The sequence below is a fragment of the Stigmatopora argus genome, chromosome 2 (assembly GCF_051989625.1).
Source record: "Stigmatopora argus isolate UIUO_Sarg chromosome 2, RoL_Sarg_1.0, whole genome shotgun sequence".
NCBI classification, from domain to species: domain Eukaryota; kingdom Metazoa; phylum Chordata; class Actinopteri; order Syngnathiformes; family Syngnathidae; genus Stigmatopora; species Stigmatopora argus.
Genome location: NC_135388.1, coordinates 17,148,382 through 17,163,834, shown reverse-complemented (window position 1 = coordinate 17,163,834; position 15,453 = coordinate 17,148,382). Strand labels below are relative to the sequence as shown.

General features: G+C 39.0%; 4 protein-coding genes across 4 annotated transcripts in view; 1 reads left to right on the top strand and 3 right to left on the bottom strand.

Moving 5' to 3' along the window:
• Positions 1-158: 158 nt before the first annotated feature.
• Positions 159-3,811, bottom strand: LOC144089131 (uncharacterized). Its single transcript, XM_077620017.1, has 7 exons — positions 3,087-3,811; positions 2,967-2,996; positions 2,698-2,864; positions 2,164-2,618; positions 1,968-2,064; positions 833-1,085; positions 159-478 (listed from the first exon to the last, which is right to left on the bottom strand). The coding sequence occupies exons 3-7, from the start codon at positions 2,839-2,841 to the stop codon at positions 396-398; spliced, it is 1,032 nt and encodes a 343-aa protein (XP_077476143.1). The 5' UTR covers positions 2,842-2,864; positions 2,967-2,996; positions 3,087-3,811; the 3' UTR covers positions 159-395.
• Positions 3,812-4,246: 435 nt separating this feature from the next.
• Positions 4,247-8,835, bottom strand: LOC144089151 (uncharacterized). The gene is made up of 7 exons (XM_077620066.1): positions 7,957-8,835; positions 6,681-6,822; positions 6,278-6,468; positions 6,022-6,126; positions 5,785-5,923; positions 4,827-4,977; positions 4,247-4,733 (listed from the first exon to the last, which is right to left on the bottom strand). Exons 2-7 carry the CDS (start codon positions 6,813-6,815, stop codon positions 4,558-4,560), a joined length of 897 nt encoding a protein of 298 aa, XP_077476192.1. The 5' UTR covers positions 6,816-6,822; positions 7,957-8,835; the 3' UTR covers positions 4,247-4,557.
• Positions 8,836-8,956: 121 nt separating this feature from the next.
• On the bottom strand, positions 8,957-15,362 carry taldo1 (transaldolase 1). The gene is made up of 8 exons (XM_077620033.1): positions 15,109-15,362; positions 11,728-11,851; positions 11,189-11,296; positions 10,943-11,074; positions 10,566-10,741; positions 9,846-10,043; positions 9,454-9,599; positions 8,957-9,391 (listed from the first exon to the last, which is right to left on the bottom strand). The coding sequence occupies exons 1-8, from the start codon at positions 15,206-15,208 to the stop codon at positions 9,359-9,361; spliced, it is 1,017 nt and encodes a 338-aa protein (XP_077476159.1). The 5' UTR covers positions 15,209-15,362; the 3' UTR covers positions 8,957-9,358.
• tspan4a (tetraspanin 4a) overlaps positions 15,098-15,453 on the top strand; it is a 92,205-nt gene continuing 91,849 nt past the window's right edge. The window contains exon 1 of the mRNA XM_077620053.1: positions 15,098-15,395. The gene's annotated coding sequence lies outside the window, so the exon portion shown is untranslated. The remainder of the gene's footprint in view (positions 15,396-15,453) is intronic.

Here is a 15,453-nt window from a genome sequence, read left to right as displayed (position 1 = left end):
AAAATTAATGAATGCAGAAATAAAAAGCAAAAGTGAGTTATGAGTTACTTGTTTCCTTAATTACCCCACTTGGGTAATGATATCTCCAGTCTTGGGTAAAACGGTGAAATCTCCCAGAGCAAAAAGGTCAAAAGTAGCATGAGACAAAGCACACCAAGTTTCAATTGCTTATGAATATTTTATTGCTCTGTTCTTACATTATACTTAACACACCCTAAAGATGGAGATGCTGCAACTTCTCCCTCTTACAACTATGTAGTGGTTACCAACAAAGTTTGTTGTTACCCATATTTATGTATACATTCTAAACAGTTTTCCCCCAGTTACTCCGCTACATCATTTAATTTATTCCTCTGTATGTCTTTTTTCCCCTAACAAAGATCATCAAGCAACATTTAGTGAAAGCAGATATGTTGAAGAAATATGCTGATTAAAATTAAGGTCAGTCCCACTGCCATGGAAAAGGCCTGCTCTGGAGCTGCAAGAGAACCAAAGAAAAAAGATTTATGTCAGTTTGCAAGGTCAAAGACCTACAAGGTTACATTCTAAGAGATTTTCATTCATTCGTTTTCTACAGTTCTTGCTGTCTTTAGGTAGATGCTCTCAAATTACAGGTTACATATGTGTAATCACCTTTAGAAATATAAGAATCTTCACTGCAACTAAAATGATTTCCCCCGATGTGGTGGGAAACTGTTTGTGAAGAAGCCCCACTTGAGCAAGATGGAGAAGCCACAAGGACAAACTCCACACAGACAGATTCATCATTTAAATTTGGGACCTTTCGACTTCTACCACAAATCTTAAAGCGTGCTTTGATGATGCAACTTACCACTTGAGGTGCCGGTGACTACTTCAACTGGTGCAGATGTTGGTGCTTCAGTTTGCCCCGCTTCATTTGTGACGACACTCGTAGATGGAGCTGTTGTTGTTCTTACAAGACTAATAGGTCCTGACCTGACAGTGAAGTGCTTGCTCAACATTGTTGGTGTCCCACTTCTCCCCAATGCCTGGTTGCACTGTTTCGAGCACTTCTGAGATGGAAGGAAGGTGATGCACACATCGACTTCACATTCTACATACATCTGTGTGAAATGGCATAAAGGGTATGAGTCAGAAGAGATTTGAGGAGTTGAAACTTTCTACATTATCCAAGCGAAAAGTCCCCCTGTCGTGCACATTATTTGTCAACTGTATGGCCTGTGGACCGAAAGTGACCCCCTCGGGTCCAATCTTGTGAGTTGTGTGATTGAGTACATGCATTTGTGCACTTTACTCAATATCTTATTCACAGTCATATTCGTTCTATTGCCGCCTGTGGTGAAAACGATGCAATCAGTGGCAGCCAATGAGTTTACAAAGAACCTTAAAATGCCCCAAACCCAAAACGAAGTAACCTGGAAATGCCTGGAAATCAGCAGAAAGTGACCAATGAATAGGAAGCAGCCTGGAAATTCCCCCCCACCCAAAACTATAGGAAATCATCCAAAATTTAGAGGAAGTGACCTTTAAGTACCCTAAAATGAGAAGAAAGGGACACAAAATCAACTTATTGCCTGCCATTGACAACAATAGGTGTCCAATTCACTTAAACAGTCTTAAACTGTGAGTATCAAAAAGCCACACCTTACGTCAGAAGCAGCATAAACAAATTCAATCTGCCAAATTATTTTTAGATATAATTTATTATTAGTTTTTAATGTGCCGTGATGAATTTGTGTGTGTGTTAAGAGAAAATAAAAATAAGAGAAACGTAGCACGAGGCAAAAAGAGCCACAGTATATACAAAATATGATAAAAAGCAAAGAGTCGCAATCATTTTGGCCAGGAGCCGTGTTTACCACCCCTGGTATACTTCTCTACTCATTGTTGTTTAATAAATGAGATGAATTATTGAGTTAATACAAGAGAGTTTATATGATACACCAAGAAGGAAAAAAGTGCAAATTGAAAAAAAAAATACAGACCATATTTCCAACTGGAAACAGGTCGGCCAAATGAAGACGGAAGATTCTTACGTTACTTGAAGCCACAATCTCTTTTGTTGAGCGGGCAGATTTGCATCTGTGAAGGGGCATTAATTGGAAAGCAACATCTGCAGTTAGTATTAATTACTCTCCATTATTCATGAGTTATAGGTAATTGAAGTCACATTTTACTGACCCTTCCTCCAAAAAAATGTAACTTTTAGTAAAGTCCGCCGTCTCAGACTCCACACAACGTTGGACACTGATCTCTGCTCGAGCCAGAGTTGTATTTGAAATTAAATGGAGGTCCAGGTCTTTGATCATGGACCCCTGTTGCCCTTGGACAGCACGAATATGACGTGCTGGTGAAGAATCCAATTGCACTCGTTCTCGTATTAGCTCAAGGGGATTGAATCGTGGATTGCGTGTGTATTTCGCCATAGGTCCCTCTCCTGGGATGTAGAATTCCAATCGAACAGCAGTATTATCAAAGGCGTTTGTGGGAATCTTGATGTTGAAATTTGGGCTTCTGGCTAGGACGGCAGGGATTCGGCAGGCCAACGGGAAGATGAGGGACGGATCACGTGTGATCAAGGAGGAAGGATGCACACTTTTCAAGGTGTTGGTGTAAACCAGCTCTGTCCCAATGTGCTGAAAACATGAGGCATTTCTGAACTCAAAGAGTAGCGCAATAATGAAAACAACTAAATGAATCTCTTCAGCCTTTTACCACAGTTTTGGTGCCACAGCCATCAAGCTCAATACGTGCAGTAAGATGGGTGTCGTTGAAGTTGATGGGACAAGCGGGGCTGTTGAGCTGCAACTGATCCAAGTTGATGTTGCTTAGTGAGCCAATGGGAAGGATGAGTGTCATCTCTGTCTTATTACATATCAACTCTAAAGACAGACACTACATTTTTAGGCTCACAAACAAATGGCAGCGTTACAGCAATTTTAACCAAATCAAAAGAGGTGAGGAGGGTTAGGCATTTTCATAACCTGTTCCATGAGGAAGGGTCTTGATTTCTCCTAAAATTAGATCAAGAGAAGCAGGGTTAAATATGTTATAATTCATGATAATAATGAAATTAATGAACTAACTAATTGAGCAATACTTACTTTGGTAAAGCCATACACATCGAGGCTCAGACTGCAAACTGGAAAGAGGAGATTATCAGATGAGACCCCTATCAACAACAATCCGGTTGACAGCTTTGATTGTGACTGATTAACTCTTTCGCCGCCATTGATGGTGCTAGAGCAGTGGTTCTTAACCTTGTTGGAGCTACCAGACCCCACCAGTTTCATGTGCGCATTCACTAAACCATACTTTAGTGTAAAAGAAAATATGATTTTTTTTCTCCAAATTCAAGATGTATATAAATTTCTCGCATCACTGATTGGCCAAGCAATGTCACGTGATCATCTGCAGCCAGTGATGGTCACGTGGGGCATGTTATCGTGTATAGACATGATGGATGAGTCGATGTGTCTTGACCTCCGTGGCAGAGGCTCCACCGAACCCGTGAGACCGACTCACCGAACCCAGGTTAAGAACCACTATGCTAGAGGAACCAGATCTGCTTTGAAAATGAACTGTTTTGACATTGACCACACACTAACATTCTCAAATGATCACTTTGAACACAAAAATATGGAAACAGATAGTACACAGCTTTCTTGCTGATGTAACTCTTCTGATGTTATTTAATAAATTAACTAATTTGCTGCCATTGACAACAATAGATGTCCATTCCATTCAGACTGGGAGAACTGACAGCGAATAAATGTTCACTGCAATTCCTTCCAGTCAAAATGGTTTGGATGTCAGTTTCGATGGTTTCAGTAAGGAAACGTGGGGTCTTTCTCTCCCGCCAGGTGCTTTCGGTTTTAGGATATATGGCATCAGTTTAGTTGACATACCTCACGGTATTGGCAACAAAGCAGATCGGAAGAGCACGAGGCAAAGTGTTTTCTCCACGGACCCAGGACATGGAAAGGCTTGACATGCCGTCAGTTGAAGTGAACCCATACTTGAGGAGCCCAGGTTGGCCAACAACTGCTATTTCTGTAACACTGAGAAAAATAATTCATTCATTTTCTGAACCACTTATCCTCACAAGGGTCGCATAGTGGTGCTGCCTATCCCAGCTAAGTACTGGCACCAGGCAGGGGACAACCTAAATCGATGGCCAGCCAATCGAACGGCACAAGGAGACGAACGATGCTTCACGCTCACATTCATACTGAAAAGGGCAATTTTTAGTGTTCAGCCAGGATGATTTTGGGATGTGGGAGGAAACCAGAGTACCCAGAGAAAATCCACGCAGGCCCGGGGACACCATGCAAACTCCACACAGATGGACCGACCTGGATTTGAACCCAGGTTTCCCACTGTGAGGCCGACACGCTAACCACTCATCCGCCTGGCTGTCCTACTTTAGAAATATATTACTTATCCATTAAATGTGTGTGGCTCCAATTTTTTTACCTAGGTCTTCAATGTCTTGTGTGTCTTGTGCCTGTCTTGCTACTGCAACCAAGAAATTTCCCGAATACGGGATGAAATAAAGTTCTAACCTAACCTAACCTAAATGCTTAAGGGACAAATTAAACAAGGCTTTCGAAGACACCTCTCTTTTTGGGACATGAAGTCAACCTCAAACTTCACATCCTCGAATGGTAGGGCATAAAAAGTTGCATGCTCTCTGGGGGTCCTTAAAGTCGCTACAGGCTCATCTGCACAGCTGGAAGTTGACTGCTCCACTAGACATAAATACACACACACATTGCTGAAATGAGCACACAGTATAAGGATTTTACTCCACAGTTAGAAATAAGTTCACTTTTAAGACTCACCGGTAAGTGAAAGCTGCACTGGCACAGAACTGAGAGGTTGCCTGTCACTGGTTTGGCTTACTTTAGGGGTAGGAATATAGTCCTCTGCCATCAGGTAGATGGAATACTGGCCAACTTTTGCATTTCCAGTAAATGTCAACATACATAAATCCTAGCAAATTGGAAAAAAGTTCAGAGAGAAAAAGGCACATGATGATGTGCTTAGTCACCTGATGAACTTCACAGCATTGCATTCTACTTAACATTAGTCTGTTCCACCCTTGACTTAAATGTGGTTCATGGCCTTGTTTGTATTGTATACCACATGAACTTTTTTTTGGCATACCATGAGTACTCCTGCACTAATATGTGTTAATGTCTCTGTGAAAACCCCCACAATATTACTTATTATCAAATGAAAAACATATTTTATTCACCTCCTTAATTTGAACAGTTAATTCTAATAAGACATTTCCTTCCTTAATTAATACTAATATGTTGCTTTAACATCAAATTTTGAATTTTTGTAATGTTTTTGTTGCAATCCTACAAACTGTATCTGTATAGTTACTTTGACCAATGAACCTGCTCTGATTGAAAGTCATCCATACCGCGCGTTGCTGGAGCCTATCCCAGCTGACTTTGGGCGAAAAGCAGACTACAACCAGGACTGGTCTGATACAAAGTCATTCTTTACAATAATCCTTGTTATAAGTTCAAGGCCTTTCAGGTCATCACTCAAGTAGTAGTTCTTGTTCTTCTTGTGGAGACCCTACTATGCAGTCCTACTCCTCCGTTATTCATGAACCGATCATCTTGAAACTTGGTAGCTATGGAACACGGGCCAATACCCATGGATTCTTGTAATCTGATTTTTGATTGTTGCTGTTACCCAATAGATTGCAACCTTTAGTCTGTCGTAGCACTAGTTTTCTAGGGAGCAGCAGTAGGCCAAGGTTAATACTGAAGCCACACTGACCTCGTTCAACTCTATAAAAGAGTGCGGAGAGCAGTTTAGACACTCTCCTTGTTTTTCCTCAGCAAACCGGCATCGCACTTTGTCTCCATCAAGATCTTTTATCGAGAGATGGATGTGATGAGGACAGTTCATGCGAGCCCTGTACAAAGGTAAGAAATAAACACATGATTCATTTAGATAATCGCTTTGAGTACTTTTTGTGCTATTCCTGGAAATATTTTGGTGGGGTTACATTACCTTATTGGAGGCGGCAGTGCAACATAAGGAGGGTGATTGAGTTTCCCAGAATTTACACGTATATGTGGCGCTGCCTTCATTGATACGTAAAAAGTGGTGTTGGAACTAAAAAGAAAACACATGGCTCAAACTGCTAACAATTTATAAAACAAGTGATTCAGACATACAAAACTGGGATTATTCTTCAGTCTATTACAAGATGAACGCAAACAGTGGATGCAGAAATTATGGAGGAAAACAGAATGTGGTCTCATACTTGAAGCTGATGGTGTTTTGATAGTTACTGGGGAGCACCTGCTCCCACTGACGAACACACCACCCTAAGCTGGGTTTAATGCCACTGAAAGGTACGTATGCTCTGTGAAGAGTGCAGTTTACCCCTTCAGTGCACAGCCCAGTTAGTGGGGGGCATGGGTTTGATGCAATGGTGGTGAAATGAGCTCTCACCTGCAAAAATTAGAGCAGGGAAACAATATGGACTTTAAACAAATATTTTTTGTATATACTTGAAATCATATACTGTAGTTTAGAAAAATAATAAAACCCTGAGCTACATGCATTTTAAAATGAAAAATCATCAGCGTGAAGACCAAGTGATCGATATTTCCTAAATACTACTAGTATATTTCATAAAAAGAGTAGGGAAAAATGTCGCTCACTGATTGCCCACCATCGTTTTGGATGGGCACGACGTGGACTGTAAGCCCCAGAGATGAGGCCTCGCAGACTGTTAGACCCATCCAAAGGAGAGCAAAGCTCGGTGCAATGATTACCATTCTCAGACTGTCCACCATCTCACTTCTATGTGAAGAGACAGATATGCTTTACTAGTCAGAATGACAAAAACAAAATACACTGTCATTTATCATCTGCAAAATGATGTGTCAAATGCTCTAAAATGCGCGGAATGCAATAATTGATCTGAAAAATTACAAAAAGTGACTGCATGTTGATCAATGACTAAGTTATAAGAAGGCACAAAACCTCTGGGACTCAAGATAGATTAAAAAAGATTTAGACACACAAAGACTAACATTTTCTTTTACATTTTTTTTAATGAAACCATTATTTTATTTTATGATTATTGGTGCCTCAATCAATATTCTCATCAGGTAAAGTACAGGTTACAATCAATTCAATGAGCCAAGAATGCAGAAAAAGTAAATCAATGGACTGTATAGTATAGGAAAGTTGAAGAACACAAGAGTGGTCTATTTATACAGTACCACATTCCAGATATTATACTTTATGAGGTAGTGGCTGTGGTGGCGTCTTGGAAGTAACGGAGGAGGCCAAGTGGAGGAACTGACAGCTTAATATGCTTCCAGCACACATTTAAAAAATTTAGTAAAACCAACCAACTTTAAAATTTGAAACATTTTAGATGTTTTTAGGAGTGTATCATTACCACTTCAAACTCTATTTCTAATTTCTCCAATATTGTTGTCATCACTAAATAAAAACATGTAAGACAAAATGTAGTCCTGCTGCTAAAAAAAGTTTTCTAGTTTAATTTCGATAGTAATACGTACTCCTTTTAAAAACTTTCGGTTTGTTCCTTGTTATTTTGCAATATTACATACAGGTTGGATGGTATCGACGAGTCATTTTTTTCACATAAAAAAAATAATAAAAACATTTCTCACAACATTGTGTGTATTGAACATTACTACCACTTGTTTTCAATGCTTTTTAGTCACCAACACCTCCACCATTACTCGTTGCAATGTGAATGTCTCCTGAAAACATAAATATTCCTATAACTAGTTTTGAAGTAATCTAGCAATGCTCTTCAAAACGGTAACAGATCACACTTTTTTTGGTATCGATATCAAAACCAACAATGCCACCATCTGAAACCTTGGCAAAACAAGGATTATAAATGACAGGTCAAATTAAATTGAGACATTCAATTGTTACCTTTCGTAAACTTACCTAATGCAGTCTCACCAGAAACATAAAAACAGTCTTCCCATAGCTATACGTACGCCAAAGCAAATGGTGGTGTGAACCAAAAATTTGAAGGTTATTTGAGGGAATGAAGTTAAACTGGCTGAACCATAGAAAATAAGGGAAGCATGACAAAGCTTGTCAGTAGGAGGGCTTTCAAAAACACTGTCTGTTCTCAGAGACTGATGTTGATGTAGTGCAACTCTTGAGTTCGGTTGAAAAGTAACCACATTGTATAAATTGATACCATTACCCTAAAAAACAAAACAAAGGCTAATGAAACAAGTGACAAAACAAATGTCACCCTTTGCTTCATGTGATGAATATTTGTTTACAAAGATACTGAAATTGATGGTTCCCAGAACACAATATATATATTTCTGTTGACACCTCATGAGCTCCATCTTTCCTCGTAAATTTCCATCTTTTGACCGTAAAATGAGTCTAAAGCCATTATGGGTGGATTTTATGGTATTTTTTGTGGTTGTAATTATCTTGTAAGGACAACTCACAATGTTAAGCTTGCAGACACTGCTTTGCCCATTTTGTTTCGGAACACCTTGAGAACCTTGAAGTTCCACTTTACCACGTGATGTGCCATGTCAAATATTTTTTGGGGGCACATTACCATCCATATGCAACTCTAATTAGCTAATTCTAAATAGTCTAGACAAGGCACTTGTCAAACCTATGGCAACTCATGAGTAGAAATACCTGACTGGTAGAGAAGTTTTGGAAGTATACAGTAACAGCTTTGTGGTAGTGCATATGCAATAATTATTGCAAAATCATTTGAATAGATGATTGTATTTGCCCAAGACAGTTTTTACAGTATTGTGTTGCACTGATTCAGTTAGAGAACACAAAAACACCAAATATTTAATTTGTCTGCTATGAGATTGCATTGACAATAGGGGTTTATATTTGGAGTGGATGCTGGTAAAAATCTATCCATATGTACTTAATTGAAACATGACAACTCCACTGCTTAAAATGTATATTTATTAAACTGGCAAGAATAACATGTACAATTTGGGGATCAGCATTAAAAAGTTGCTTCACACCCCATTGTCAAGTCAATTCAAACATTGGTTCTTCTCGTTAAAATTGCTCGTGACGCTCTCGAGTAGTCACACGATGCAACTCTGGAATGATTTGGTACCTTCTGGTTAGATATCTGAAACACCAACATGAGCATCATTGATCACAAGACTTTGTATCTAAAGAGTGGATAGGGAGATGGTCTTTCATAAGTGAGGTTTGTTGAGTTTGGTCAGAGGGAAGGATAATATTTTGAGGTGCTTTCAAATGCCTGTCAAGTGTAAGCTAGCAAACAAGGCAGTCTCAACCCTGAAAAATCAGTGCCGCAGGATATGGTCCATGTCCTTTACTGACCATTCTTGGCATGAAGCAATTTCTCCTGAAAAGATAACACTTGTAAGGAAACTGTGCCAAAACCAAATTATCCAAGGCCAGTCTTACTTTGATTACGGTTTCCAGCTTTATGGCATCTGCAGCAAACTTGCGGATGCCGTCAGACAACTTTTCAACTGCCATGCGGTCCTCATTGTGTTGCCAACGGAAGGCCTTCTCATCCAGTTGGACCTTTGACAGATTGCACCCCTTTGCTGAAGACACAAAATAAAGTCCAAGTGGAAAGAGTCACTGTACATTGCAAAATGCAGAAAAGGCCCATGATAGTTAAAAAAAAAAAAAAAAAGAAAACCATCAAAGAAATTAACACAAATGTCCTCAATTTTACCACATTCAATTCATTTGAACTTGGAAGGCTTCATTCTTTTACCTCCAAAACTCCAAGTTCAAATGAACAGGATGTCCAGTAGTGACAAACGGATTTAAATTCACAGTGGTACCTTTTTCTAAATTAAGCATCGGAGTGACAGAACTATGGTCCTTGCTGAGTTCTGCCAGTAGCCCAGGGGAGATGGTCAGAAGGTCGCATCCACACAGAGCTTTGACTTGTCCAGTGTTTCGGAATGACGCGCCCATCACCACTGTGCTGTAGCCGAACTTCTTGTAGTAGTTGTATATTTTTGTCACACTCTGCACACCTTCAAAGCAGGGGTGGAAAAAACAACAAAAAACAGGAGAATGAGGAAGTTTCAGAAAAGAAACCGTCAGGCTACTTTGATGACTCCCACGTCACGTTTAGAGAAGCAATCAGACCAGACTAGCAAGTCAAAGGAAATAGTAGAAAAGCAGCAATCCTTATGTGCGCAAATGTTTTAAGTGTGTAGCTTTGTTTTTCCGACTGCAAAAATTCTAAGCATTTATATTTCATGAAAATTATCATCATTGACTATCAACGCTTAACATTTAAAAGTAATTATTCTAGCTCATTCAAGCAACATCTGATTCCCAACTCTTTGAATGGCATCGATGGTTAAAGACATCCAATAATGTGTCTCTCTTCATCCTTCCATGAATTTAAATGTCACAAAATTTTGCTGCCAACCTTCGCAGTCCAAACCTATTGAATGTCTATTGCCATCATTGGCAGCCAACAATTAAACGCCAAATAAAGTACGTAGAGTTGCTTGATTAATAGTGTCAGATAAAAAGGAAAACGATACCTGGGTCTTCATGAGGCTCGTAGGTTTTCCGGTCGGTGTTTTCCTTGTACCAATCGAGGATGCGCCCGACAAATGGGGAGATAAGCGTCACCTTTGCTTCTGCACAGGCTACGGCTTGTGCAAAAGAAAAAAGAAGGGTCATGTTGCAGTGAATGCCATGCTTCTCTTCCAATTCCCTGAAAAAGAGCAAATAACATTTTAGTCATCATACAAAGTGGACATTTAAAAACAAACACTAATGATTCAATCAACTATAATTTGTCTTTCACTACACATCACGGTTTGCCTTTGGATGAAAGAAGAGATTTATTCTCTTCTCTCTTGGCTCTTCCTGCCAAGAATATTAAGAAAAATATGATGCGACTCCACAAACTCACTTGCCAGCTTGGATTCCCTCCCATGTTGATGACAGCTTGATGAGCACCCGATCCTTGCTGATCCCAGCTTCCTCGTAGAGTGCAATAAACCTCAAAGCCCTGGCCAGCATTTCATCTTTGTCGAAAGACAGTCTGTAAAATACAATTATCCTTATTATAGTAGTTAACGGTAATTATATATTAATTGCTTCCTAATGTGTGTAAATTAAAATCTTGGTCTTCGTCAATGCCACTATGTGCATCTACCTGGCATCCACCTCAGTCGAGACCCTGCCTGGGACCTTCTTGAGGATCTCGAGACCAAAACTCACATACAGCTTGTCCATGGTGTTGGCAATCTGCTCCGCCTCAGTTCTGAAAAGAAAGAAAAAGATGATTCCACTCCTTCACTTTTGAAAATAAATGTGTATTTTTCTAATTTATTACTTTTACCCTCAGCACATGGTTTAGAAATGCAGATTACATTGACATGTCATGTCAAGAAAATAAAAAACAAAACTAATTTGATAAAAAAAGGCTTCCATCCAGAAAATGACATGGTGCTAATTTATTCTGTCAAAAATAATTCTGACATTTTTTTGTGATATGCCTTCCTCCCCTCCAAAAATGCCCTGCTCGGCCAATAGGATTTTTTTTAATTTTGAGGTCCTTTATGCGTACACATTCCAGCTTTAAAATTATCCAACATGTCACTGTCGCCATGTTAGGTTTGCCTTCCATATCTTGATTCAGTGTTACTGAATCCAGGGAAGAACACTGATTGAAATTCAAATGCAGCCTCTTACCCGCCCTTGGCAATGCCGTATTTGATGGCCTGATCCAAAAGGTTCTGGTACGCAGGCATTTTGGCAGCAGCTAAAATCAGAGACGGATTGGTGGTGGCATCCTGTGGCTTGTACTCATCAATGGCTGCAACACAGGGACAACAATTCAATTTATTAGTGAGCTAAAAGTAATTAATCAGATTTATAGAAGGGTACAATTTAGTAAATATAATGGCTTTATTTTAAATAGGTAAAAGGAAAACTTTTTGCAAGTGCAAATTATTGGTTCCCCCAAATGTCAATTTCCAGCAGTACAAAGTTAAACGGCAGTTTAAGTACAAGCGGCGCCATCTAGAGTACATTGTTTTTCTATAACCTTATGTCAAAGCTAGTAAAAGGGAAATGATGCAGGTTAATAGTCTTATTTTTAACTGGCTCGCCATGGACGACGATAGACTTCCAATACATTTGAAATGGGAGGGTTGGATTCGCTGCCATTCCTCAAGGTTCAAACGGATTGGCCGTAAACTAGTGACAAACTAATTTAAACTCTCCGCAGTTGAACAGGCTCATATTTCTGGACATCTAACATTGCCAGTGGCAATGATAAAGATAAAATACTCATCTAAAATACTACATGTCCCATTTTGTTCAGTATTAAAGAAAAAAAAACCTCCATTATTCTGTTTGATTGAATTAAACTTTTCACTTAGCTGTTTTCAGTTATAAGCATGAATTAAAGAACAAAGGGAACAATGACCAAATGTAAAATAGTGTTCACAAAATAATCTGCATTCAGAAAATGAAAAAACTAGATTGTTCAGTTGTTTACGTTGTTTGCAAGCCATACTTAGTTTTAAAGGAAAAGCATTTGAAGAGCTAGTGTTTTCATTCATATGAAACCCACAGCCAGTGACAAACTGCAACAATGAAATGAACAAAACAGCATTTTTAAACGCTGGGCTGCACTTTCTCAATAGACCTATGCATGGCGAGTCTTTTTATTCACTCTAATGTGGGTCAGGTTTACATCAGTGTGGCCTGAACACCACCTGGAAGCACTGCCAAGTCTCCAGAAAACTAACCTAAACCCCTTCTGAAGTAGCAGCAACACAACCCAACTTAATTGATGCATGAATTTGCAAGAGATATGGCTTAAAATCTACCCGGGTGTTGGCAACTCTAGGTTCTGGAGTCGCGTGATGTTAAACTTGGTGGCATCGTGCAACAGAGCAAGGAAAATAAACATAAAATCATAAATGTGCATGGTGTATTTGTAGCCAACTTAGTCATATTGATAGTAGACTAATATAGATACATAGTGTTGCCGTCATTATAAGGCTTGTAACTTTTTTGCGGCTACAGACATTTATATTTTTCGTGCAATATGGCTCTTAACATTTTGGTTTGCCGACTCCTGGCCTAGCCAATAACATAGCCTGTCAAAATTTCCCAACTTTCTGATTGACCTGTCAATTTTCCCTTTTCAAGTGCCAATGTGCAAGTTATGTCAGGATCAGCAAAAAAAAAAAAAGAAATGTCAACATTTTCTTTCATGTTTTGATGCAATTGTTACTGTCCACAGTCCAGTAAATGTTTACACGTCACACACCATCCTTCCAGTTATTGGATTGCCGATGCTGTGCTGCGTTGTGAAAGCATATCCAGTGGCAATATACTTCACTGGTTTCTGGAACCTATATTCTGAAAATTAACAGGTAGAATAATGACATGATAGAAAGGTAGCCTGTTGCATTGTGGGAGTTGCTAGGGTTTGGATGTTTAACATGATTTAGGGAGCATTGTAATTTTTGGCGAGAAGGTTAGGGTGGATTTTTTTTGCCAGTCTTACACATTCTATCTACATTTTTAGCTCATTGTTTAACACCGATTTAATTGCACCGATAACCTCCACTTCATCAAAAAAATACAATGTTGTCTGCCTTAATGCCAACCCTCAACAACTCCCACAACGCAAATGGTCAATTGTGTTATGGCTCGTGATGCAAATTCATAGGAAGCTTGGAATACAGCATACAACATTTTGTATTCTATTATTATATTTTATTTGTACCCATTTATATATCAATTCCATTTGTTTCATTGTGTTTGCTCATTCTGTATTTCAATCTATATGGGCAGAAGCTCAAACCAAAAATATTAATATTTGATTTTGGAATACTTTGAGGTTAATGTGATTCCTGCTGATAAAACTTTGATGAGAATGACTATTGTTAATAAAGGTGACAGTTTTAAATTAAAAGATTTTCAGATAGTAGTGCCCCTTGAAACTTTTTCAATGCAAAAGGTGTGCCGCAGCTCAACAAATGTTGGGAAACACTGCCATATAGAGCACCTAAAATTGTTGCGTACTTTGAGAACTGCACAACATTTCCTCCAAGCCTATCTTGCATCATAAACTGAAGTTAAGAAAGTTGCTTGTGTTGCTCCATATAGCCACATACTGGCATTTGTTGTGCAAAAGAGAAGTTCTGTGACCCATCATGAAAGTAATTAATGAAACAAAGCCCATTATTTCTAAAGTAACCACACTTAAATGTGTGCCTTAGTTCAATAAATGTTGGGAAGAAGACAGAAGATAGCAGAACATGTGCATTCGAAACCAAATTTGCCATATTAATACAACTTTTGGGCACTTCTATCAGGTGCTGATATTATGCTATAAAATGACATTTATGAATACATGATTGAAAACTATGAAACATTTTCCCCCTGTCACAGTGACTCTGCAAGTCTGTGCATTTGCATCACCTCATCAAATTACTCCACTTCTTTCATGAGCCTGCAGGAAATGTAAATGGAATGCAAGACAGGAAGGTAAACCAGGAAGTAAAATCGAAATGCATTTCTTGTTTAACAATGAAGCAATATATATATATTTTCCCATTAATAGACACACTGCACTGTTAAATAATGCACGAAAATATCAGGTAAACCAGGAAGTAAAATCGAAATGCATTTCTTGTTTAACGATCAAGCAATATATTTTCCCTATTAATAAACACACTGCACTGTTAAATGCACGAAAATATCAAAATATAAAACTACTTGCATTACTTGCACTAAAACTTTTTAGCTTCAAGACAACCTCCAGAAAAAAAATACGGAACGAGTTGGATACTTTGACTACTTTTCAGATTAAACACGTTAATCGGATTACTATAATTTGACCAATGAGTTTAAATAATAATAATTTTAAAAAACTTCCTGCATATATTAGCGATGGCTGGAGGAAGAGTACGGGCCCTGTTATCTTGATGCTACCATGTGTAGCTGCCACAGTCGGGTTTATTATTAACACGGCGGTCATTCACAATCATGATGGACTTCGCTTAATCCAGCAAGCTAACCTGCTAGCATTAGCCGCTAGAATAATTTTACCGTTAAAGTCCCCCGTGTCGGCCACCACCACGGTGCTCTTCTTCAGCTGGTTGAGAGCCGACTCCATTTTTCGTCGTTTGTCCGGAGACACACTGAGCATGATGAGCGGGGACTGCGAGCTTTTTATACACAAGCAACACGTGAGCGCGGACGGAATGTGAGAATGACGGGAGCGAGCAGCAAGTCCAGGAAGGACGAAACCATCGGGAACGCGCACGCTCAACCGAGAAGCCAAACGAGAAGTTCATCCAAAAGGCGTGTAAGGTTCTCTATGTGGAAAAAATGAGGTATTTCACAATACTGAAAGATTTAAAAGCCTCATTGTCTCATTCATGCTAATTTGTT

Coding starts and splice junctions, on each gene's coding strand:
- LOC144089151 (XM_077620066.1), bottom strand. CDS start 6,815: ATGGTGGACAGTCTGAGAATGGTAATCATTGCACCGAGCTTTGCTCTC. Junction 6,469..6,680: donor AAAACGATGGTGGGCAATCA/GTGAGCGACATT, acceptor TAATTTTTGCAG/GTGAGAGCTCATTTCACCAC. Junction 5,924..6,021: donor GCACTGCCGCCTCCAATAAG/GTAATGTAACCC, acceptor ACCTTTGTACAG/GGCTCGCATGAACTGTCCTC.
- LOC144089131 (XM_077620017.1), bottom strand. CDS start 2,841: ATGACACTCATCCTTCCCATTGGCTCACTAAGCAACATCAACTTGGAT. Junction 1,086..1,967: donor TGTTTCCAGTTGGAAATATG/GTCTGTATTTTT, acceptor CATTTCACACAG/ATGTATGTAGAATGTGAAGT. Junction 479..832: donor AGTCACCGGCACCTCAAGTG/GTAAGTTGCATC, acceptor GTTCTCTTGCAG/CTCCAGAGCAGGCCTTTTCC.
- taldo1 (XM_077620033.1), bottom strand. CDS start 15,208: ATGCTCAGTGTGTCTCCGGACAAACGACGAAAAATGGAGTCGGCTCTC. Junction 10,742..10,942: donor GAGGGAATCCAAGCTGGCAA/GTGAGTTTGTGG, acceptor GCTCTTTTTCAG/GGAATTGGAAGAGAAGCATG. Junction 9,600..9,845: donor GATGCTTAATTTAGAAAAAG/GTACCACTGTGA, acceptor TTGTGTCTTCAG/CAAAGGGGTGCAATCTGTCA.